This window comes from Ornithorhynchus anatinus, chromosome 5 (assembly GCF_004115215.2).
Source record: "Ornithorhynchus anatinus isolate Pmale09 chromosome 5, mOrnAna1.pri.v4, whole genome shotgun sequence".
In the NCBI taxonomy this organism is placed as follows: Eukaryota; Metazoa; Chordata; class Mammalia; order Monotremata; family Ornithorhynchidae; genus Ornithorhynchus; species Ornithorhynchus anatinus.
The window spans coordinates 38,103,237-38,127,392 of NC_041732.1; the positions used below are offsets into that span (position 1 = coordinate 38,103,237).

Genomic DNA, 24,156 nt, shown 5'->3' on the forward strand with positions numbered 1-24,156 from the left:
GGCTGGGGCCTCAGCTGCAAGACAGGCCCCTGCCAGGGGTGGAAGTAAACCAGAACGGGCCAGAACTTGGTTCCCATAAAAGAGAAAGTCCTGGAGTGGCTGCCCCAACATGAAAATTATTTTGCAGGCAGAAGTCCCAGCCCTTTGGTCACCAGCAGCTGCAGGCCCATTTCCCTCATTTTTACTGTTCCTGAGGCCTTGAGTTGAATGTGTGTCTTCTTCAAGGGCTGTACACCCACCCATTCTGAGTGGAGAACTTGGGGCAATCCAGGCCCCCCCCCCCCAGCAGCAGGTTGACCCCCCCCAACCCTGTCCCATTTACCACCCCCTCCCAACACACCTCCCTCTCTCCATGGCAGCAGTCCAGTTAGAGAAAATATTTTTACTTTCACCCCTGGCTTTTATCCCATTTGATGTTGCAAACAGTCCTGAGATTGAAGAGGAAAAAAAGCAATCTAATTTACAAGGGACTGTAGTTGTACATTCTCAGTCACGGCCTGGCTCGATCTCCACTCTCAATGATCTAGGGTTGCAGAATAGAGGAAAGCCTCCAACTAATGAGCTTACCTCCTGAAGAAAGAACATCAAGTTTTTTTTAAGACAGAGGAGTGAACCTCCTCCTTCAAGCATAGAGCCCAGTACAGGCTGATTATCTGAGCCCAGGGTAGTCTGTGGGATTCGAGCCCAGTTGAAACCTTGCTCAAACCACCACTGAACCTATGCTCATTTCTAGACAGTGTTACCATGTTTGCCTAATTTTTTTTTTTTTAATTCACAGTTGTCCTTGACCCATTGGAAAAAACACATATAACCCATTAGATTAAAAGCTTTGAGAACAAGGGCTGTGCCTTTTGTTGTATGTTCCCAGGCACCTGGAAACTTGGTTTGCAAATAGTCACCCCTCAGTGAAGGCTGTGGATGTTATGCAGAAAATTGTTCATGCATTAAGGAGCCCAGCTATACTTCATCTTGAAACCCAAAGTCCACATCAATTGGGTTGCTTTTATTCTGACCCATATGATTCTTGCCAAATTGTAAACTGGTTAGCTCCTTATTTGTCTTTTACCCTCCCAAGGCTCAGTACAGTGCTCTGCATAGAGATGCTAAATACCTTCACAACGTTCCCAAAATCCACCCTTTCCTCTCCAACCAAAATGCTACGATGCTGATCCAAGCACTTATCCTAATTCCTGCATCTGCCTTCTTGCTGACCTCCCTGCCTCCTGTATCTCCCCACTCCAGTTCACTCTTCACTCTGCTACATGGATAATCTAAAAAATTCCATCTGTCTCTTCAATTCTCAAAAACCTCCAATATCTACATTTCCAGCTCCACATTAAACAGAAACTCCTTACCGTGGACCTAAAGCTCTTTGTCTGCTTGCCCCATCCTACCTCCTCTCTGATCTCCTACCTCCTAACCCGCACACTTCCCTCCTCTAATAGCTTACTCACTGTGCCCTGATCATCTATCTCACCTTTGACCCCTTTCCCATATCCTCCCCCTAGACTGGAACTCCCTTCCTGCTCTATATACACCAGATCACCACTCCCCTTCAAAGCCTTATTAAAATCACTTCTCCTCCAAGAGGCCTTCCCCAATTAAGCCCTCTTTCCCCCAACCCCCTCTCCCATCTGTGTTATCTATGCACTTGGATCTGTGACCATTGGGCATTTGATATTTGCCCCTTGCTTAATCATAAAGCACTTCTTTACATAGCTGTAAATGATATACAATGATTTACTTATATTAATGTCTCCCCTCTAAACTGTAAGCTCAGTGTGGGCAGTGAATATGTCCGCTAGTTCTGTTGTATTGTCCTCTCCCAAGTGCTTAGTGCAGTGGTCACATAAACACTACTGATTGAATAAATACTCTTGATTGATGAAGAGCTCTTCCCCAGTATTTTCCTGGGTTTAGTTGCTTTCTCACCCATTACCCTTTTCTTCAGGGCCAGTTCAAAAGAGCGGAGCTCATGCCAGCTGTTAGGTTGACACTTTAGGACCTGTTTCTGGGTGCCTTTATTTCTGTTTTATCTGTGCCTAACACAACAATGATCTTCTACTATATTATTCATAAAGATGAGCTTAACTAGAGAATGCTTGTGGCTAGCTAAAGCCCAAGGCTACATAGCTCTCCCCTTTGCCTCCGATACAGTTGATGTAATGCATTCCAAATGTAAACTCAAAGAGATGGCAATTTACCTAATGCAAATAAGACTTCAGCTTTCCAGACTCCATCCAGTGGTAGTTGATAGTCACAACTTCATTACCATTGACAAGATTGACTTCTTGCTTCATTGGAGGCTGGACCCTCTTTTCCTGAGATCGATATTTTACATTAGCAGTACCAAGGGACAAATGATCCATGTGTTGTGGCTATTAAAAGAGACCAAAGAGACCCAGTGCAGTATTGATTAATGCTTCTGTGACTGGACAACTCAAATCTTTTAACCCTCAACAGACTAACCCCATTCAGTACTCTTGACAGGCTTCTCTTTCAGTTTAATACCTTCATTAGATAAACTGAGTTCCACATCCCAGCAGACTCAATCTGATCACAGTTTTGTTACCATTTCATTTCCTACACGCTCAATTTCACTTTCAGAGTTGACAGCTCTATTAGAGGAAAACCTAGGTGATTTTGCGTTTCCTGCCCCCTTTCTTTCTTCAAGGAACACGAAGGGCTTCACAAACTTTATCTCATCTCTTCAAACAGAGTTTCCAGGAGGTAGGGTCAAGGCCAGAATTAGCATTTTATAATTGGGGAAATAAGAGAAGTGACTTCCTGGGTTATACAGCCAATCCAGGATCAATAAAAGCTCTAATAATAATGATTAAGCACTGTGTGCCAAGTACTGTACTAAGAGCTGGGGTAAATACAAGGTAAACAGATTGGACACAGTCCCTGTACCACACTGGGCCCACACCGGGCTCACAGTCAAAGAGGGCAGTAAAACTGATATTGAAACCCTTTTTCACAACTGAGGTAACTGAGGCACAGAAATTAAGTGACTTCCCAAGACCTCCCAGAGACAAGTGAAAGAGGCATAATTAGAACCCAGATCCCCTGACTCCTAGGCCTGTACACTTTCCACTAGACCACACATCCTGCTTTCTAGGCTGGTAAAAAAATGTGCTCCTGTTAACCTTCCTCCCCCACTCCCCACCCCCTACACCCAAAATATGCTTTCCAAAAAAACACACGTGCAATTTCAAAGGGGGAAAATGAGTTCAAATTTTCAGAGAACCACTGTGCTGTAAGAGACAATCTAGTAGTGACGTATATAAACCTTGATACAAGAGCAAGATGACCATCTTAGAGAGGAACTGTAAACACAACCAGTCCCTTTCGCCCCTGAAAAATCAGATATGGGTGATTCTTTATTTTGCATTAGAGTTCACAAGTGATCCTGCGGCAGTGGTAGAGTGCAGCTTACAAAGAAGCCGGAGCGATGGGGGAGAAACAGGAGAGACGCTGAACACTGTGGAGTGAGAAATTGGCCAGCAGATGTCAGGAGAACACAAACGTCCACATAAGCAAAGGCAATGTCCCAAAACGGGGTGGGGGGAAGGAGTTGGAGGTGCAGTGCTGCAAAGAGAACCATTAGAAGCCAGTGTCCTGGGATGTTTCCATAATCGAATCGGTCTGCACATACTTTGGAAAATAGGAGGTGACATAGGAAAAAGTGTGCTGAGTTACCTTAGATAATAAATATCAGGGAGGAGTGGAGGGATAGTGTGGAAGAATTACAGGGCCAACCTGTCATGATAAAAATTGGGTCTATGTATCCCTTTTACACACAACACACACACACACACACACACACTCTCTCTCTCTCTCCCTCTCCCTTCCCTAGCGCTGTCCCTGGGACTGCAGTTTTACCCAGGGCTTCCAAGAAAGGCCCATCACAGAGCCTTTCCTCAAGCAAATCAGTCAGCTCCCCTCTCCCTCAGCTTGGCTATTGCTCAGGCACTGACCCCTTTTCTCTCCAAGCCGATTCCCTGCCCCAGGCGTCATGTTCCAAGTGCTGCCTCCAACAACTTCCTCTGAGGAAGCAATCCGCTGTTCAGGGCTGCTCTGGCCTTGGCCTCGTGCCCAGCTCCGCTGCGCTCGGGCAGGGGGTTCCTGTCCTGCATCCAGATGTCTCTGCTCAGGGGAGCCCACATGATCCCATGTGTTGGAAATGGAGCCCACAAACGAATACATTCTTTTGGGAGCCACACACAACTCTGACCATGGAGTCCCTTGGGCTCCCCTCAACTGTTGTTGGAAAAAGCCCCCCGTAAGCCTCCGGGAATTCTCGGTAGGCGAAGATTAAAAGAAAGGTTTTCCTGTTTGGGGGGCTGCCCCACCACCCAGCAAAGGGGAAGGAAATAGGGTAGATTAGAATTTGAATTCTAGTGGGATTGAGGAGGCAAATCAGGAAGGCACAGAAACTTTACACATGAACATGGGCCTGGAGTTTTGGCTTTTTTTTTTCTTTCTTTCTGTTACTCCCTCATTTTCTTTTCTCTCTCCCTTTTCATACAGCCCATATGAACTGAAGCAGCAGCAATTTTTATTGAGGGACCTAAACTGAAAATAGGTTTAGAACATAATTTAAAAAAATAAAACAGCAAAAATAGCAAAAAATATATGAATTTTTTTTAAAACTTTTCTTTTTTTTCTTCTTTTTTTTTTAATATATAGCAATTAATTTCTCCCAGCCACTAGGAGTGCCCTACCCGATGGGTATATCTCTGGTAACAACCTTTTTAAAAAGACATGTAAATATATACTCAGATTTTATACACTTTGTGTTTTCTTCATAGCTATGTACAGAGCCCCCAGGATGGGGCTGGGCCCCAGGGCCATAACACTGGTCATGGCCTTCTCCTAATCCTCTGATACCAGGTATTTGGTCAGCAAAGCAAATTAGTATTGGAATTAACAAGCTACAGGTGCCATCCTCCTGAAGCACAGACCTTCTTCACCCTGGGCCCAAAGAACTACCGTCCCCATGTGGCGGCCCTGAGGACAAGACCCCAACATGTGGCAGCAGAGCCTTGTAACTTAAAATAAAAAGATGGATGGCAGCTCAGCCCCCCACTTCTATACCCACCCCCGGGCCGGATTCAGGTGGCAGAGGGTGGTCCCGGTCCGAGGTCTTGGCGGGGGTGGGTGGTGGTGTTGGTGGGGCAGGGGTGTGAAGTGACCAACTGAAAGCATCTCCCCACCCCCCCAACCCCAACCCTCCCATAAGCAGGCTGAGAGTATGGGGTAAGTCAGCCCGTAGGGAAGCCTTCAGGCAGCCATGGTGCAAACAGCCAGCTCCTTTCAGAAGGGAGGGGAAAAGAAGGGGGAATGAACCCAACGAGAAAGAGTCAAAGAATGACAGTCTGGAGTTTGGAGGTCAGCGCCTCTTGAGTCCCCCATTAGCAAGCTGGGCTGGGTGGCGGGGCAGGCAGGGCTCCTCGGGCAGTGGGTCGTGGGAGAAGACAGAATCCTCCCCCGAGGAGCAGGTAGAACTGCGAGTGTCCGGGAAGCCGGGCGAATACTGGTCCAGGGGCACTGAGAGATCCAGGTACTCCTGTAAGGGGTAGGGGGAAGGGTCACTGAACGAGGGAAAGGGGAAGCAGTTCCTATACCCGTACCCCCGAAGCAGAGAGCAAATTCTGGGCCCTGGACAGAATCCAGGCCATCGCATAGGTGGGACAGGATAGGCTGGGGTAAAGGATGGGACAGAGGATGGGTTGGATCCAAGGGGAGGGAGAGAGGAAGAAGGGCGAGAAAGGGAAAGGAAGAAAGGAAGGAAGAAATGAACATCAAAGATGAAATGGTGGAGGAAGTCCCAAACCTGAAAGCATGCAATCTCCCAGGATTACACAGACTTTGATGCAGCCCAGAAGAGGTGACCTTACCTGGTTGGAGGTCAAGGCCACAATACGGTCTAGGTCCTCCACCAGCTGCTTGAAGGTGGGTCGCTGAGAAGGCACCGCATGCCAGCAATCCCTCATCATCATGTACCTGGAGCAAGGATGGTGAGGTGGAGAAAGGAGGGGGAAGAGATGGTTGTCATCCTGGTTTTTCCCACCCTTCCAGAATGTCATGCTCCCCCCACCCCCTCCCACATGACTACTCCCTCAGACCCACTGCTATAAGGCCTCTCAACTCACAGGTCATTGGTGCAGTTGCTAGGTTTGTCCATGCGATGACCCTCCTTCAGCAGCTTGAAGAGTTCCTCCACAGGAACGCCGGGGTAGGGAGAGCCGCCCAAGGTGAAGATTTCCCACAGCAGTACCCCGAAAGACCATCTGTGGGGAGGCCCAGAGCTACAGGATCTCCTTGGGCCCACCATTATGGCCAATCCAAGGAAGCCCATCTTGATCTGACCTTCCCCAAAGCAGCTTTCCAGTCCAGCCAACACTCAGCTACAGTGGCCTGGTTTACCCCCCACTTCTCTCCCATGAAGGGGTTGTAACTTTCCAGGAAGGAAGGCCCTTTTGGCGTGTCTCTTATGCGATTTATAAGAGTGCAGAGGACCCTCCCCAGCATGATCCCCTTTTGTCTCCCTCCCCATTGCCCCCCAAACCACCCATAAGCTGCCTCCTCCCTGCAACTCACACATCACTCTGGTGTGTGTAGATCCGGTCAAACAAGGCCTCAGGGGCCATCCATTTCACAGGCAGCCGTCCCTATATGTAGCAGAATAAAAGAGGAGACACCGGTGTCAAGGACACTTGGGAGGCAGTAGAGATAGAGACTGGCATGCTCATGCTACCAGTCGTCATGCAGAAGCAAGAGAATCTGAGGGAACGGGAACAAACTGTCAGGTGGAGAGAACGAGAGATGGGATGGGCGCATCTTGCCTCACTCACATTGGTGGTCTTTTTGTAGTAGTCGATGTGATGGATATCCCGAGCCAGGCCAAAATCTGCGATCTTCATCACATTGTCCTCGGTCACAAGGACATTCCGGGCTGCCAGGTCCCGGTGTATGCACTGAAAAAGGAGAGAGGAAGGAGGTTTTGAGGTCCTCTGCCATAAAGGTCTCTCCTCTGTCTTAATTGCTATTGTGTCTCTTTCTACTCTTGGGCTCATACTCTCTACTTCAACCAAAACACCTTTTATTCACTTATTCAAGCATATTTATTGAGCGCTGTGTGCAGAGCACTGTGTTAGGAGCTTGGGAGAGTACGATCTAACAATAAGCAGACACAATTCCTGCCCACAACAAGCTTTCTGTTTAGAGAGGGTCACAGACGTTAATATAAATAAATTACAGATGTGTACAAGCCTCACACTCCCTTCACTGTCCTTAGCTTCCACACCCTCATATGTGGAATTATCGTCTTGGATGCCTTCCCTCAGCCTCCTTTTCTGCCTCCTCCTCCTCTCAGATCAGGCCCTTCCCCCCTCATTCCCAGCTCTCAGGATTCACTAACTTCCCAAAGCCTTTCTAGCCCCGCCCTACCTGGCTACAGAAATTCAATGAATTCACTGATCCACACATATCATGTTTTATCCTTACCATTCCTCCCAACACACTTCTAATTCCCACATACCCGAAAATCCATTTCCCCCGAAACCCATCCACCTTAGCCTTCCAGCTGCCCTTTGTTTCCCAGGTCCCTTACCTTTTTAGAGGCAAGATATTCCATGCCCCGGGCCACCTGGTAGGCACAAGAGACCAGATCCTTGGAGGAAAGTTGCTCCTCAGGGGCATGGCTGGGGTTGTAACAGTATTCTAATCCAGGGGGCCGCCGGGCCTGGAGGTACTCACGAAGGTTGCCCTTAGATGCATATTCCACGATGACATAAAGCGGGCCTGGAGGACACAAAAGAGAATGTGCCAGTGGGGAAGGAGGCAGGCATCATGCCCACTTGACTGTCAGCTCATTTTAGGCAGGGAATGTTGTCTGTTTATTGTTGTATAGTGCTCTCCCAAGCGCTTAGTACTGTGCTCTGCACATAGTAAGTGCTCAATAAATATGATTGAATGAATAGATGGTACTCAGATTGCCCCATTCTGATTTTCAGTGATGAACAACCTCACCATGGAAGGATTTGGGAATGAGATTGATAATAACAGTATTATTATTGTGGTATTTGTAATGTGGTATTTCTTCAGGACTTAATATGTGCCAAGAACTGCACTGAGACCTGGGATAGGCACAGAATAATCAGGTCAGCCACAGTTTCTTGTCCCATATGGGGCTCACAGTACCCAAGTAATAGGGAGACTAGGTATTTTATCTGCATCTGTAAGATGAGGAAACTGGAGTCCAGAGAAGTTAAGGTCACAGTGGGGAAGTGGCTGATCCAGGATTAGAACCCAGGTCCCCTGACTCCCAGGGTTTTGCTTGCTCCACCAGTCCAGGCTGCTTCTCTAAAAAAACAGAGACGATCCCCCAAGGCAACAACGTGCCCCAATCCGAGATAGTTACAACTCTAATGGGGCTTCTCTCTTTCAAAACAGGAAAGGGAACAAGGCTGTCACCCTTCCACATTAAAATAGAAATAACTGTGGCATTTAAGTGCTTACTATGTGACTAGCTCTATACTAAATGCTGGGGTAGATACAATATAATCAGGTCCCTCAGAGGGTTCATAATCTACGTAGGAAGGAGGAACAGGTATTGAGTCCCCATTTTGCAGATGAGGGAAATGAGGCACAGAGAAGGGAAGTGACTTGTCCTAGGTTACACAGCAGACAAGGGGTAAGGAACCCAGGATCTCTAACTCTCAGAACCATGTTCTTCCACTAGGCCATGATGCTTCTCTAGGCTAGTAACCACTTAAGCTACCAAAGGGATCCAAATTCTTAAAGGAGTGCAACCTTACCACTCTCCGAAAACATATACACTCCCACAAAGAGAATTGCACTTTCTCTCTCTGCAAATTCAGTCCCAGACATGCTTCAGTAACACTAAATGTGGCTGTTGGTAGCTTGGGCAGAAACATACAGTCTAGCTCACCTCCTATAGGTACCAGGGCCTCCCAAAGGATTCTGCTTTGAAGCAATTAAGGGCTTGCCAACATTGCCCTTGAACTGAATTTGACTTCTCTAAACCCATTCTAATAGACTCTTGTGGGCATTCCCTTCTCCTCCCTCCTGCTCAGATTTCTCTCATCCGCTCTTACCATCCTGTGTGCAGGCCCCCAGCAGATTGATAATGTTCTTGTGCTTCCCAATCATCTTCATCATCTCCATTTCAGAGATCAGATCTGACAGGTCCTTTTCTGTTGCATCTGCTGTGGGCACAAATGAAGGATAAGCTTCTCTTACTCTGCTGTAGCAGCAGAGTGGAGGCAAAGGGCCTGGAAACTTGGAGGCAGGAAAGTTTCCCATTAGATTGTGAGTTCCCTGAGGGCAGGGACCATGTCTCACCAACTCTACTATACTCCCCAAAGTACTTAGCACAATGTTCTGCACACAGTAAGCACTAAATTCTCAGTAAATATCACTGATTGAGTCTCTCTCATCCTTGGGAGCATACCTATCTTCTCCACTCTCCTGCTTCATATACCAAGACATTCCTTTGTGGGGAGTGTCTAGAGGAGATGGGATGGGGCATGGACAGACAAGAGGATGGGACCTTAGAGCTGGTTATAAGGAAAATGTATGAGTTTCTCTGCTGGAGAAAACAGAGCCTTGGGGATCACTAGGCAGGGTTTATTTATTTATTTTTATGGCATTTGTTAAATGCTTGCTGTGAACCAGGCACTTTACTAAGCACTGGGATAGATACAAGCTAATCAGATTGGACACAGTCCATGTCCCACATGGGGTTCACAGTCTTAATCCCCATTTTACAGTGAGGTAACTGAGGCCCAGAGAAGTGAAATGAGTTGCCCAAAGTCACACAACACAGAAGTGGTGGAGCCAGGATTAGACCCCAGGTCCTTCTGACACCCAGGCCCATCTCTATTCAGTAGGCCATGCCTCTTCTTGATGTTAATTGAACTAGAGCCACAAAGAAATCCCAAATGGGACTTTCCTCTTGCCCTGGGGCCTACATGCTGCACATACAAGAAAATTAAGAGGGGGGGTGGTGGGGGAGAAAGGAAGGGGGCCTTCTGCCATTAGAGGCCCAATATATCACTTACATTTCAGCATCTTGACCGCCACCTTGGTCACCCGGTTGGGCTTGTCTTTGTCCAGGCCAATGGCCTCCGCCAGTACCACCTGTCCGAAGCAGCCCTCACCTAAAGGTTTGCCTAGCACCAACCTGTTGGAAGGATAGAGAATGGGATGAGATGGGTCAGGAGATTGGGCCAGAATTTCATCCGGCCCAGGGTAATAGAAGCAGGAGGCAGAAAGTCCAACTCAACCAAAAGTGGCATCAGGGGTGGGGATGGGGGGCTGAAGCCACGAGAGGGCAGGGAGAAGAGGCAGGGGAAGAAGGTCCCGGGGATATGGAGACCTCCAGTGAGTTGGGGGAATCCATTTTGGTAGGGCTCCTGCCCACCCCCCAACCTGTGCTGGCACCTACAAACTCCCACCTTTGCCAGAGCCCTGGGGTCGGAGACCTACCTGTCCCGGGGCAGTTCCCAGCGGGGATCCTCAGGCAGCTCATACTCCGAGACCCCAGCCAGCATCGGGGTTCCACTGGAGGAGAGGCGTGAGGGCCGCACCAGCAGAACCCCCGAGTTCATGGAGGTGCTGGAGTCAGCCGACACCTGCCGGGGAGAGTGGGGTCACCATTCCAGCGGGAGAAAGGGGAAAAACTCCTCCCACCTATCTCAGCGGGACTTTAGAATGCCATGGTGATGGTCCACGGGGCTAAGCCAACCCCTGCCCACGGATTAAAGGTCCCCCTTCCCAGAGCTCCTCCACTCTTAAAAGACTTAATAAGATACATAGCACCACTGGGTTCCAGACCCAGATATTCACCCAAGGGTACCTTTGCCTTTGTCTCAAAGCAGCATGCTCAGGGCCTTCACAGCAACTAACCTCTTTGCCTGAGCCACAGGGTTCATGACCTTTCTAACCCCTCTCCACTATTTTCCCCCAGCCCACACATCCAACTGTCCTACTTCAGCTGAAGAGAACGGTGAGGGAGGTTGGAGATGGTGGAAGGAAAGGAGGTTGGGGAGAGAGAGAGAAAGGGTAGGAAGAAGGACAGAGAAGACAGGGGCAAATGGAAAGAGACTCTCCTAGGTCCAACCCATACTCTCTCCCAGCTTCCCCTTCCCATCTGACTGGTCCCGTGCAGTGGGGTTTACTTTCTCTCTTTCTCAGTCTCTCTCTCTCTCTCCCTTCCCCCCACTCTCTCTCACCCTCAACTCGCCTTCCCTCCCCCCCCCAACCCCCAGCCCACCCACCTCTGAGCATCCCAACCTGTGAGCAAGGTTACGATCATGAGCCACATATCTGTAATTCCCAGTTTGGTCAAGTGAATGGGCGAGGCAGTCTGGGATAGGAGAACCAGAGCTCTGGCTGGGGCAGTGAGAGCAGGAGAACATACTTGGTACTGCACTACCAGGGCTAGTTTGGAAGAGTCCCAGGCAGGAAAGAGGGGAGAAAGCAAGCAAGGCCAGGGACTTGGGGAAGATGGAGGAGGAAGAATGGGGGAGGGTGGGTGGATGGACTTTGTGAACCCCCCATCTACTTTCTGTTACCTGTCTACGCAGGGGAATACTCTTGGCCAACTTGTGTACAGCCATCTGGCTGTGGAAGTCGCTCTTCTTAGTGCCGCTCTTCATCTTATAAACTATGACGGTCCCCACCATGCAGGAGATGAGGAAGGCCCCTGTGCAGTAGATGATGATCTCCAGGTACAGAGGGGAGGTCATCACCGCCGGTCGCTCCTCCAGGGCTGAGGCAGTGTGAACAAGTGTCAGAAAGCATGTGGATGAAGCCCCAGGTTGGGGAGGCCAAACCTTAACATCCAACCTCCGTGAGAATAAAAGGGACCCTTCCCTCTCTTCCCCCAAAAGCTTCTTCCTAGGACTCAAAGCCTCCCTAGAGATTTAGGGAGCTGGATGGAGCCAGCCAGACATCGTGGGGGTGACGTCTTAGCCCTGAGTAATCCTGAAAACACCACTTCAGAATGAACAGAGCTGTGACGCCCTGGAGCAGGGGAATTCTAGCGACTCACTGGCTGTCTCAGGTCTTCAAGAAAGTCAACCTGTCCTGTTTAGCTTGCACAGCCTTCCCAACTAGGTGTGGCCCTCTAAGGTGTAAAACTAGCCAGGCCCTGATAATATCCCCCTCACCTACATTGAACACCCACTAAAACACACATCTTTTTTTTTAAAACTCAGACTGTTTTAGGAAAAAGACTCCATCAAGCTTTCTGGGACCCAACCTCCCAGCCCTCAACCTCCTAAGTGTGTCTGATGGGAGAGAGAAATATAAAGAGCCCCATCCCCTCCACCCCACCTGCCATCATATCCCATCCCAGCTCCCCCAGCTACTGTAGTTCAGTTTATTTACCTTGGAAATGGTTCTGCCAGGAAGGCTTACTTTCTCATACATGCAAGACTTCTATGGGACAATCCCCAGTCAAGCCCAAAGAGGTCCCTCTGAGCCCGTTACTCTATCCACCCATGGCCCCCCTCACCCACCCACCTCCCACTCCCTCATCCCTAACAGCGAGCCACAAAGCCAAACTCCCTTGCCCCAAGAGACAGATATATGACCCCAGCCTCAGTTCAACGAGTCAGAGCCCGGGAACAGAGCCTCCTGCAGCCGACAAGGAGATAGCGAGGCTGATAACGGGGAGAAGAGTTTCTGGTTTTTCCCTGTGTCAAGAAACAAAGACAGCAGGAAAGACATGGGAATTACACACAGGACAGGGACCGAGACTGTGGCAAAAACAGAACTCTTCTCTGCTCCTGGCAGAGTGTTATCAGTCCTTGTCGGCACTGTGGGGCAGGAAGGGCGGAGAAAAAAAAAGAAAGGAGCAACAACAGCAGAGCAGACTCCAGGAGCCACATGCAAAAGATTCCAAAAGGCAGAGGCAACCGGCTCCATCCCCAGTGTATGACACCCTACCACCCTGAACAGACTCCTTCCTCTCCTGCCCTACGCCCAGACTGGGCCTAGCTGCCGCAATGGAGGCTAAATGGGGTTCTTGGGACAACCACCAGGCTCAACGTAAGGCAGCCATTGGAAACGGGCCCTGATTTAAGTTGCCCAGAAATGGTTGCTCTTTACCAGTTTCTGAAAGGGGAGGAGGCAAGAGGAGATTCCTTGAGCCCCCTCCACCTCACTGTCTTAATTGTCTTAGCTGCCTGCTACCCGAGGAATTTGATTAACTTCTTTTCCCCCTTCTCTGAAAAGCAGGAGCATTACAGCAAGATGGGTTGTGGGAGTGAGGGGAGGTGGGAGGAAAGGCTTCTTCCCCAGGACGTGCAGGACATCCTGGGGGAAATAGGGAACTGTGTGGGCTTCTAGTCCCTGGGGTGTAAATGAAGAAGCGTTGAGCAGGAGAGGTAAGGAGCTTGCCCTGGAGGAGAGCCCGGCTGCAGGTTAAATCCAGACCCAGTGCATGCATTGCTATGGCCAAAAGGGAGAACCAGATGCAGAACGTGGATGGGAGGCCCCACCCACCTGCCAAAACAGGTGCCTGGGCAGCATAGTACTGAATTCTCCCCCAGGCTGGGAGCTGGAGCAGGAGCAGGGGTGGGAGGGACCAAACAAAGGCAGAGCGGAGAGGAAGGGCTCGCCTGCCGGACCTGAGCCTCCCCCATCCCTCTTCTCCCTCTCCGTGGACACCGGGCTCCTCCTGGCCTTGCAATGCATGCTCCCCCCGTGCCCGAGGTAGGGGCGGGACAGCGAGAGGAGAAGTACAGTATATACCTTCCAGAACGGTCAACCATGCAGAGTGATGGGAGATCCCGATAGAGTTACCCGCCAAGCATGTATACTCCCCCGCATCCTCAAAGGAGACATTCCTTAAGTGCAGCACTTCCATCTCCTTGTCGGTGGTATTAACTCCGGCCGTCTAGAAGAGACAACGGAAGCAAAACGGACAAGCACAGGACATGAGACCTCCAGGACAATCGAGGACAGAGAAGAGAAGGGAGGAGAGAAGACAGAGGAAAGGAGGAAAATGCTCCCCAGCATCTCATTTGGCAAAATAAAACCCCGGGCAGCAGCGAGACCTGTTAGAGAAAGAAGACAGAGACCCTGAAGGAGAACTCCGGCAGACCTGAGGAGAAGACGGCTGGTTAAACCCTTCACCAGACACTGGCCCCCCGGCCCATCCAAGCATGCTGGCAATGGGCGGCATGGAGAAATGGGACTGGCAGGCAGGGGGCTCGTTTGGTTTCATGAGGAGGCGGAAGGGAGGGGAGACACTTGAGGGAAGGAGGGAGGCTGCTGACACAGGTGAGGGAAGGAGGGAGGCTGCTAGACTCACACAGAGCTAGTGGACGAGAGAAAGAGGGAGGTTGGGGAGTAAGGGGTAGGGAGAAAGAGAGAGAGAGAGAGAGAAAAAGGAGAGAGACTGTCTAGCCCCAGGAGCTGGGCCTGTAGGCTCACTATTGCCGCAGGACAGTACACAAGGGAGGCAGAGCAGGGGACACACAGTGGGCAGGGAAGGGAGAGGCTGGACGGGGACAACAGAGCAGCAAACCAAACTGGCCCTCCCAGGCCAGGTATTTTTCCATGGCTTTGGGCACCAGAAACAGCAGGAAACAGGGAGAGATTGGCGCCGGTTTCCCCTCCTGGCCAACCGGCTGAGGGTCTAAGCCAAACCCCCAGCATCGGACCCCATCTCCCAGTTACCTTTTGCCACAGGTCTGGTGACAGTGAGCCACGCAGACTGGTTAGCTTCACCAATATAATTGGAAACCTTACACACATACTCCCCGCTCTGGGCCTCTGTCACATTGAACAGGGTCAGCACCTCCGCATCCGAGCTATTAATCCCCGAATGCTGGAACAAACCAACGACAGACCAGTCAACGGGGTGGACACTTGGACTCTGCAGGGTTCAGTTCCCTTGTGGCTTTTGGGACAGGCAGGCCCAGGGAACGGAAAAGAGGTGAATTTACACAGGGAGTTGGGGGATTTTTTTTGTTGTTGTTAATGTTCTGTTTTGGGAAATGAAATCGAAGTTCTGAAAGGTTGAGAGAATCTGACTGAAATTTCCACCCCCGCCAAACTCATTACTTCGGACAAGCACATTCTCTATTTTGTCTTAAGTCACACACCTTCTTCTGGGGTTTTGAGGAGGATGCTGCCCTCCAACAATTCTCACAGCCTTACTAGAGACCGGCTGTGTCTGATCAACTGGACATGGCTATGGAAAAGACTAGACTGTGCTAGTGGCTCCATTCGGAGACAATGGAACGCGTTTTACAAACATCTGGCTGCTTCGTGGGGAATTACCTGAAGGCTCCATCAGGGTGGGACATAAATAACATTCTTCCTGATTTGGGGGATGGGGGCAGGGAGCAAACTGAAACCAGGAGCAGGGAGAAAGGAGCTGATGTCCCTGGAAGAATAGGATTTCATACTGCAGCAAAATCTAATAGTCCACTTGTATTGTGGCCCCCTTTTTTATGGTTTTTATTAAGTACCTACTACGTGTTAGGAACTGTATTAAGCACTGGGCCATGCAAGATAATCAGGATGGATACAGATTATTTCACAGATGAGGTAACTGAGGCACAAGAGAATTTAAGTGACTTGCCCAAAGTCACACAGCTTGTCTAGTGAGCCTACCTGTCTCTGACCCCCAATCCCAAACACCCAGTGATCTTGGAAGGGAGTAGAGAGGAGCTGTGTCTTAAGTTCTGCCCAAGGCTAGACCTGCCTCTCTCAGAGAAATTGGTTGGCAGAGCTTCAGAGAAATCATTTTATGATATTGCTCCACTATACTGCAGATCTCAAAGCACTTTCCAAAGACCATCCCACCTTATACCTCCACCTCTTCCCTTGCAGCCTTAAATTCCAAAGGAAGGCTCTCTTGGCCCCATCTAGGGCAATCCTAATCTCCTCCCTAGGCATCAGGGACCATCGCCAAAGTCTGCAGGCTTGTGGCCCAACTTTACCTTCAGGATCTGGACGTAAGGTAGGTTGTCTGGGCCAATCTTGCTCCCATTCACCTCGATGTGCTTCAGCCATTGGATGTGGGGCTGTGGGTCACTGTACACTTTGCATACAAACTCCACGTTGCTGCCCAGAGCCACTGTCTTGTTGGCAGGTAGTCCAGCCTGCAGGATGGGCCGGTGAGGTGACCGTTCTGTGCAAGAGAGAGGAGAACCAGGGAGAGATCATACCTTGCTGCTGCCTGGGTGGAGACTGGGTGTACTTGGAAACACCACCTCTAGAAGTCCAGAGTTTTGGTGTCCAGAGAGTGACTGGTTCTGCCCCTAACCTTGGGATCTAGGGTGGGGAGGTCCCTCTTCAATGGGTAATAGATTACTTGGGCTCCCCACAAATTCCCAATCTTTGGAATTGACCTAATTGCTTACAGAATTCAGAAGGAAACCCGTCTGATGGGGCTAACACATCCTTGAGGCCACTGTACACTCAAGGAAATGGTTTCAGAGGTGTGCTGTAGATGCGTCTCTATTAGTGAATCGATCAATTGCATTTATTGAGCATTAACTGTATGCAGAGCATTTTGCTAAGCCCTTGGGAGAGTTCAATATCACTAAGTTAGTTAGTAGACATGTTTCCTGCTCACAAGAAGCTTATCGTCTAGAGATGGAGGTCAATAGACAATGTTTCTGGACAAAGTCCAGAGACCCCAGTATAAGATTCCTGGTGGTCACAAGTTTCCAATCCTTCTACCCAGCTCTGCTCCAAGCTCAATTCCCCATTGCACCCTATTCTGTTTCATCAGTTGGGCTAGAAGGAATTTTGAAAAGTCCTTCTTCCCATCCCCTAAGTCATGCCTACCCTTTTTTTAAGGATTCCACAACCTATTTGAGGGAATACATTCTAATGCTAAGACCCTTGTACTCAAGAAATTCTTCCAAATGCAATTTAAGGTCACCTTCTCCCATTCCTATTTTGCGAGACTAGTTGCCCCACCTCACCCTGAATATTATTCCTTTGAGGGAGTTAAAGGTTGTTCTTTAAGTCACCCTGCCCCCTGCCTTCTCGCATTTCTCCTTTCTAGGTTTCCAACTGGGGAAGACTTTCTTTTAAAAGCCTATTCCCCCTGATTCTTATCATCTTCACTGCTGTCCTTACCCACAACGTCCAGTTGATAAGTGTGGTTGATACTGCCATACTTGTTCTCCACAATACAGGTGTAGTTGCCCTTATCAGATGGCACCACCGAGTCCATGATGATGCTCCAGGTGGCATAACGGACCTGAGAGAAGAAAGGTTACCAGGTGGATTGAAGAGGGGCTGGTGTCCTTAGTGGTCCTCATTTTCCCCTGTTTTGGATGTCCAGCTAAAGGGGAAAGGAAAAACAGTCCTTCCCAGACTGATGCCTTCTGCCCATCTGCATCCCTCCAGGCAGGTGGCATTTATAAGACACAGTGCCCCCTGGGCACAGTGTTCTCCATAGAGTAGGAAAAAGAGTAAGGAGCTTCAACTAGAGTTTACCATCCCCTGATACCTCATCCACTAAGGAGACCATCACAGGGAGCTCAAGCACAAGCTCTGTTCTAATGTCACCTACCCAAAGGGCTAACTTTAGGCACTGAGGGATTTAGCTTGTCCCCTACGCTTGGCTCAGTGTCCCTGGTGAAAAGTTCTGTCCCCACCCCCCAATCTCAAAATGCAACCTCTTCAGAAATGAAACTTGAAAAAGAAAAACCCTACCTCCCCCTTCTGTATACTTATATCCTAAAAACACACCCAAAACAAATATGTAAGGATAGCATCACAGTCTACTGGATAGAACTGGGCTCAGGGAGACAGGAGACTGGGTTTTAGTTCCAGCTCTGACATCCAGGCACGCTAGTTAATAGCTCTGTGCCTCATTTCCTCGCCTGTAAAATAAGGATAATAGCACCTGCTTCTCCCTACCTCATAGGCATGTTGTGAGTTAATTGATGTAAAAGTGCTGTGGAAAAATAAAAGCATTATGTGAATTCAAGGTATCATTTATAAGACAGAATGGAGTTACAGTTTTTGTTGTCTTTTACTTTCTTTGGTTTCATGTATTGATGATTTTTATTCCTGCTAGTATATTTCCTTGGAGAATTTTCTTAGAGAGAATGTAAGGAGGGATGAGAGTCCAAGTGTAGCTAGATGGAGAAGGTATGAAGTAGAACAAAGACTGGCGGGGGAGTGCATCCATCCGGTCAGGAGGTATTTTCCCATAGGAAGCTGGGAAGAAGAGAGAGTGCTATCATTATCCTCCTGTCCCCTTCCCTCTGCTCTGGGGGCTGGGTGCCTGGGGAAATGGGAAAGGGTTCCATGAAGAGAAATACCAGCTCACTCCTGTCCGCTCATATCTTCCTTCTACTCCTTCTCTTCACCTAATATACCTTTATTCCTCCTCCCCATTTTCCCCTGGTCTTGCTTCCCCACTTCCCTGTTCCCCACACCTTATAACCCCCGATCCGGTGGTCGGGTTTGAACTCTTTGCCATTTTTCAGCCAACGCAGTGTAGGACTGGGGGTGCCGCTTGAAGGACACTTGAACTTCACCGTCTTGGCTGCCGGCACCGCGTGCAGCTTCTTCTCCATCTTTTCTGGAGATGTCCAATAGGGAGCCACAGCTACCAGAAGGAGACAAAGGTCAGCGGGACTGAGAAATACGGGATGTGGGCTGGTGCTAATGTACCTCAGAGATGATCCAGCCAACTGGGCCCTTATGTTCTCGGTGGCTGACGCCTGCCCCCTCTACCCAGCACAGTGAGCTGTTCTCTCAAAAAACTACATCTTTTTGGTCTCCTCTCCACTCTACACTGTCTGCCACATCCCCAGGATGTCCTTTCTTAGGGGCAATGATTCTTTAAATGGAGTCTGGGCCCCGAGAGCCACCACGAGAATATTGCTCCTGGAGAGGGTGTTCGCCTTTGTTCTTGGCCCTTTTCCTGCATGGACACACCGGGCAAAGGTGCTTCTGATGCCATTTCAGACTGGGGCCTCTGTCACAGGCACCTCTGCTAAAAATGACACTTTCAAGGAAAATAGGTGGGAGATGGGGGCTGGCATGCTTCTCTTCAACAGCGCAAATTTCTGGGATGGACTAAGCATTTAAAGAACTGCTGCCTCAGGACAGAAAATCCTCCAGCTTCCCCCTACCTCCCCCAACAGCCACTGCGCTGAACCTTGAACTAACCCAGGCTATCTTTAGGAGAATGCCCACCAATCCTTCCTCTAAGGGCTATGGCCACAACCCGATCCGTTACAAGGGGAAAATAGTCAGAAGGAAATAGTGTCTCACGCGTACGGTTTGGTTTGGTGTTGTCCGTCTCCTTCTCTTCGGAAGAGGAATCATCATCGTCGTCGTCATCCTCAGCCGATGGGAGGGCATCTGTGAGAGGGGTGGGGAGGATAGGGTCGCTTCTGATAACAAGGGACCCCCCCGTAAGGTTCTGCGTGCCCAGCACCAGTTCTGGTACCCAGTCCCCACTATGCCCAAGTTGGAGGCCTCCCCTGCCCCACCCTCTCTCCAGAGCTACACAAAAACTCATCCTGAAAGCCACTTAACTTCATCGGTGCCAACCAGGTTCTTCCCTGGCATTGCTTCTCGCTATTTAAGTTTTCACTTAAATAATGCCATGACCCACTGCCCAGCCTGGCTTTGGAGACTTAGTAATATTATGCTGACAGAACAGGGAGGCCCAAAGGCATAGCCTGGGCACTTTTCATTTGCCTCTTTTCCCCTTTGACTAGCTTGCTCCCCACCCCACATCTCGGTTATTAACACAAACTATAGTTACTCTTGATCTTCATAGATGCAATTGGTACTAAAGCATCACCTGGTACTGGATCCTTTCAAAATAATAATGATAATGATGGTATTTCCACCTTTGCACTGTTTGGTATTGGAATAATCCTGCTTCAGGGGTACCTTGATAACACTGTTGATCTGTTCCACCATTCAGACCCACTTTAAGGAGGACACCGTCTCTCCAGCTGCCCTAACAGGGGCTTCCAAATGGTTCTTCCTCTTCTCTCACTCCTCCTAACTCCCAAAGCGAGGCAACCCACTCTAACCTCCCTATTTGTGTGGCTACTTCTCAACCAAGAATTAACCAAAAGTGAGAACCAGCATTGCCTAGTGGATAGAGCACAGGCCTGGGAGTCAGAAGGCCATGGGTTCTAATCCTGACTCTGTTACTCGTCCGTCTGCTGTGTGAGTTTGGGCAAGTCACTACTCTGGTCCTCAGTTACCTCATCTGTAAAATGGAGATTAAGACTGTGAATCCCAAATGACACATGGATTGTGTCCAACCTGAAGACCTTGCATCTTCCCCAGTGCTTAGTACAGTGCCTGGCACATATAAGCGCTTAACAAATACCAGTGAAAACAAAAAACAAATTTTTGCCCAAGGAGGAGCAGAAAGCAGGAAGACAGTCCTGCCATCCTCAATCCAAAGAACCTCCAGTGTGCACTGTTATGAGTCAGATCAAATCTCTTTCTGGTCCTTGCTGGCACTGTTGGGTAATGGGGAAGGAGAAAGGATCTGGGGGCTCGGAGCCCCGACTCAGGATCAGGGCCCCTAAATAGCTGCATGCCCTGAGTGGGGTTGGGAATGCCTCTTCCTGAGTTGTATAGGAACTCCAACTCCACACCTGAGTCACGGTGCAAAGCCCAAGGGAAATCTCGGGGCAGAATTTGACTCCTGGCCCAAGCTTGGGGAGCTCTACCACAGCCCTGGGGAAACTTGAAAGTGAATGGGGAAGAGGGTGTGGAAAGCAGCCCACAGGATAGAGGTGCAGAAGACACGAATTGGCCCATGTCCCGGCTCCCGGCTGGCTGTGGGGTAGACACACTACTGAAGAGGGCACATGATGACTCTGACTTATAGCCATTGTGCTGGGCATCCTGGATGGTTGGCGTAGACAGTGGCTTCATGTCAGCTGGTTGGGCACAAACTGGCACCGTGGAGGGCATTTCACCTCCTGAAAATGGGAGAGAACTCAGAACTGCAGTTACTGTTCAACTACAGAGACAACAGGACTCTCTTGGGTGGCGTGGGGGGAAGGTTTTGCCGGGGCCTCAGGATCTCCAGTTGAAGTTCTCACCAACAGGCCATCCCTCATAGAGTGGCATAGTGGATAGAGCCCAGGCCTAGGAGTCAGATGGTCATGGGTTCTAATCCTAGCTATGCCACTCGACTGCTGTGTGACCTTGGGCAAGTCACTTCTCTGCACCTCAGTGACCTCAACTGTAAAATGGGGATCGAGACTGTGAGCCCCCACGTGGGACAGGGACCATGTCCAACTCGATTTGCTCGTATCTACCCCAGCGCTTAGTACAGTGCCTGGAACATAGTAAGCGCTTATCAAATACCATTATTAAACCAGGCGGCGGGCAGACAGCATGGTTAGTGGGCAGCGGCTGTGCAGCAAAGTGGGGGCGGCATAGTGGGAGGAAGAGGGGGATGGCGCTACCAACCTGAGACGTTGACGGAGAAGTAGGTGATGTCGCTGCCGGAGGGGCTGTTGGTCACGCAGGCGTAGAGGCCAGAGTCGGAGGGCACGGCATCCCGCACCTCCACCTCCTCCCCAGTGATGCGGGTGCGGTTGCTCTCCGCCAGCTGCACCCCGTCCCGCAGCCAGTTGATGCTCTGCACATCGTCCCGCAGCCGGCAGCGCAGCTGCAGCAGATCGCCAGGGTGGGCCAATGAGGACTCCACTTCCACGGGGGCTCCCCAGGGCAGGGCTGGGACCACCCGCAGAGACAGGGGAAGGCCAAGGGAGGGAAAGACCGGGAAGAGAGAAGGAAGGAAGGAGAGACACAGGGCGTTACTCCGGCTGCTCTGATCCGGGGTACCCAGAGCACACCTTGCCCTGTTCGGCAGCTGGGAGAAAGGGAACTCCTGACCATGGGGATCAACGGGGGCTAGCAAGGACCCCTTTCCCCAACACCACCATCCAGACAACTCTGAGGGAACAGGAAGAGGGAGGAAGAAGTTAGGAAGCAGCTGCAATAGCATTAAGCGTTTCACAGATTTCATCTCCTTCTGTTCTGTAGGAAAAGGGCACCTCCCCGAGCCCTCCCTCAGCACCTCACCCTGACATCAGTGTCCCCTGCCTGGGCCTTCGGGTTGCCCTCTCCCCACATCCACCAGCTGCAGTTCAAGAGCAGCTACTTCTTGTCGGAGGAAAAGCCCAAGTTCCCTTTCCTTTGCCCCTCTTTCTTCTCAGGCAGCTGAACACATCCTGCCGCTCAGGGCAATCCCTGCCAACCTGGGGAGCAGGAGGCTTTCCTGGCCAGGGGAATAATAGGCAAAAGCAATTCACAAGGGCTTTGTGGGGGTCGGAGGGGCCGCCACTCTCCCAAAGACACTTGTTTGGGAGTGACAGCCCCAGGAGAGGTCAGCTTAGGAGAACCTCCAGCTAACAGGTGCTGGGGCCAAAGGATTCAGAGCTTCTGACTATTAAGAACAGAGACCGACAGCTGCCACCAAACCCAAGCTGGCTCTGGCAGCAGTAGGCTGCTGAAATACAAAGGTCCTTTCTCCTCATCCCACCACTCAAGGCTCACCCCATTACGCTCCCCCACTGTTCCCCCATCCCCCCACCTTCGGTCCCAGGCGGCACAGCCGAGGCCCGGTCATAGGAGCCAAGGTTCAAGTAACCTACTCCGGGGCTCCAAACAACAGGACTCACTTCCCACAGGCTCCTGAGCTATCCAATAGCAGCTATTCTGGCCCTGCCCAAACAGGAATTCACATGCCAAGAACTAAGCATGACTTATGTGAATTAAGCTGAGTTCTGATAGCGTTATGGCCACTCAAAATGAAGGGGAAGAAAAATACCATCATTTCCCTTTAGGACGCTGGTCCCATAGGCATCCTCCACTGCTGATCATCACTCTCAGTGCCACTCAGTTACCTCATCTGTAAAATGGGGATTAAGACTGTGAGCCCCACGTGGGACAAACTGATTCCCTTGTGTCTACCCCAGCGCTTAGAACAGTGCTCGGCACATAGTAAGCGCTTCACAAATACCAACATTACTTGTTTCTAGCAATGAATATGGGGGAAAAGCCTAAATCTGTTTCCTCGATACGCCTCCCATCTTCTCATAACTGGGTAGACATGCAGATAGAATAAAGGTGTGGGGAAACAGTGAAGAATTTAATCTATCCCCCATCTTTAATTCATTTTAGTGTCTTTCTCCTCCCCACCCCGCCACTAGACTGTAAACGCCTTGAGGGTGGGGTTTATGCCTACTACCTCTATTGTACTCTCCCAAGCACTTAGGACAGTGCTTTGCCCAGAGTAAACACTAAGTAAATAAGAGATTGGGTTATCATAGGTACATCAAGCTGAAAAGAACACTGAGGAATACACTAAAATTCCAGGAAATAATGTCATGGGACCAAATTGGCCTGTTCTTCTTTCAGTGGTCAAGAAGGAACACTTATTCAAAGACAACTAAGAGATGTGGATATATACGAAACAGGATCCCGCATTCCATGATTGCCCAGTATTATCAGGGTTCTGTGTTGAGCTGTCTGCATTTTTTCAGTAACTACACCTTTTCTTTCTTCCTTTGTAAATTAAAATTATACACCTTAAAACTTGATTTTCCTGTGTTGAGAAGTAGAAACAAAAATTTAGCAGCAAAATGGCTATTTCAAGAACCTGACAGTAACACAGAATGATACAACTACACTTACAGTGACCTCCCTTACCCGACCTGGCCCTGCCCTAGAGTGTATACCAAAGTAAATAAATAGCCCATGCTACTGACTTAAAGTAGGTTTGTGTGAGGCTTTTTAAAAATTTTTTTTCCCATTTTAGAAGTTTGTGATATTTTTAGGATAAAGCAAAAAGTTATAAAAGTGGTAGTTGGGGCTGAGCCAAACCCAAATTTTATAAAGCAGAAAGTTATAAAATTGGTAGTTGGGGCCAAACCTAAATTTTCCCAAGCATTTAGTCTAGTGCGCAACACCCAGTGGGTGCTCAATAAATACTATTACTGCTACCACATTTGAGAACAGCAGAAGCACCTATTGATAAAGTCTCATTCTTTTTAGATGACCTCATTAATTGAATATTTTGTGTCTCATGAGATCTGTACCCATCTACTAGCCCCTGGACAAGACTTGAAAAACATATCT

The 24,156-nt window shown here is 49.6% G+C and overlaps 1 protein-coding gene across 10 annotated transcripts in view; it reads right to left on the reverse strand.

Moving 5' to 3' along the window:
* Window positions 1-24,156, reverse strand: part of FGFR1 (fibroblast growth factor receptor 1) — a 76,755-nt gene that overhangs the window by 17,612 nt on the left and 34,987 nt on the right. For 2 of the 10 annotated variants that reach the window (XR_005660007.1, XM_029066418.2), the window contains exons 3-18: window positions 21,481-21,747; window positions 19,300-19,389; window positions 18,456-18,628; window positions 17,143-17,266; window positions 15,993-16,183; window positions 13,792-13,936; window positions 11,601-11,803; window positions 10,519-10,664; window positions 10,092-10,213; window positions 9,126-9,236; window positions 7,619-7,809; window positions 6,861-6,983; window positions 6,607-6,677; window positions 6,159-6,296; window positions 5,904-6,009; window positions 2,205-2,378 (exon numbers count right to left, since the gene is read on the reverse strand). Coding sequence is in view for 9 of the 10 variants with exons in the window: in XM_029066418.2 (XP_028922251.1) it covers window positions 2,205-2,378; window positions 5,904-6,009; window positions 6,159-6,296; window positions 6,607-6,677; window positions 6,861-6,983; window positions 7,619-7,809; window positions 9,126-9,236; window positions 10,092-10,213; window positions 10,519-10,664; window positions 11,601-11,803; window positions 13,792-13,936; window positions 15,993-16,183; window positions 17,143-17,266; window positions 18,456-18,628; window positions 19,300-19,389; window positions 21,481-21,747 (2,375 nt within the window). In the remaining variant the exon portion in view is untranslated. Of the gene's footprint in view, window positions 1-2,204; window positions 2,379-3,217; window positions 5,573-5,903; window positions 6,010-6,158; window positions 6,297-6,606; window positions 6,678-6,860; window positions 6,984-7,618; window positions 7,810-9,125; window positions 9,237-10,091; window positions 10,214-10,518; window positions 10,665-11,600; window positions 11,804-13,791; window positions 13,937-15,992; window positions 16,184-17,142; window positions 17,267-18,455; window positions 18,629-19,299; window positions 19,390-21,480; window positions 21,748-24,156 lie in introns of those variants that run through there. The other 8 variants (XM_029066421.2, XM_029066417.2, XM_029066422.2 and 5 more) reach the window with 8 other exon arrangements.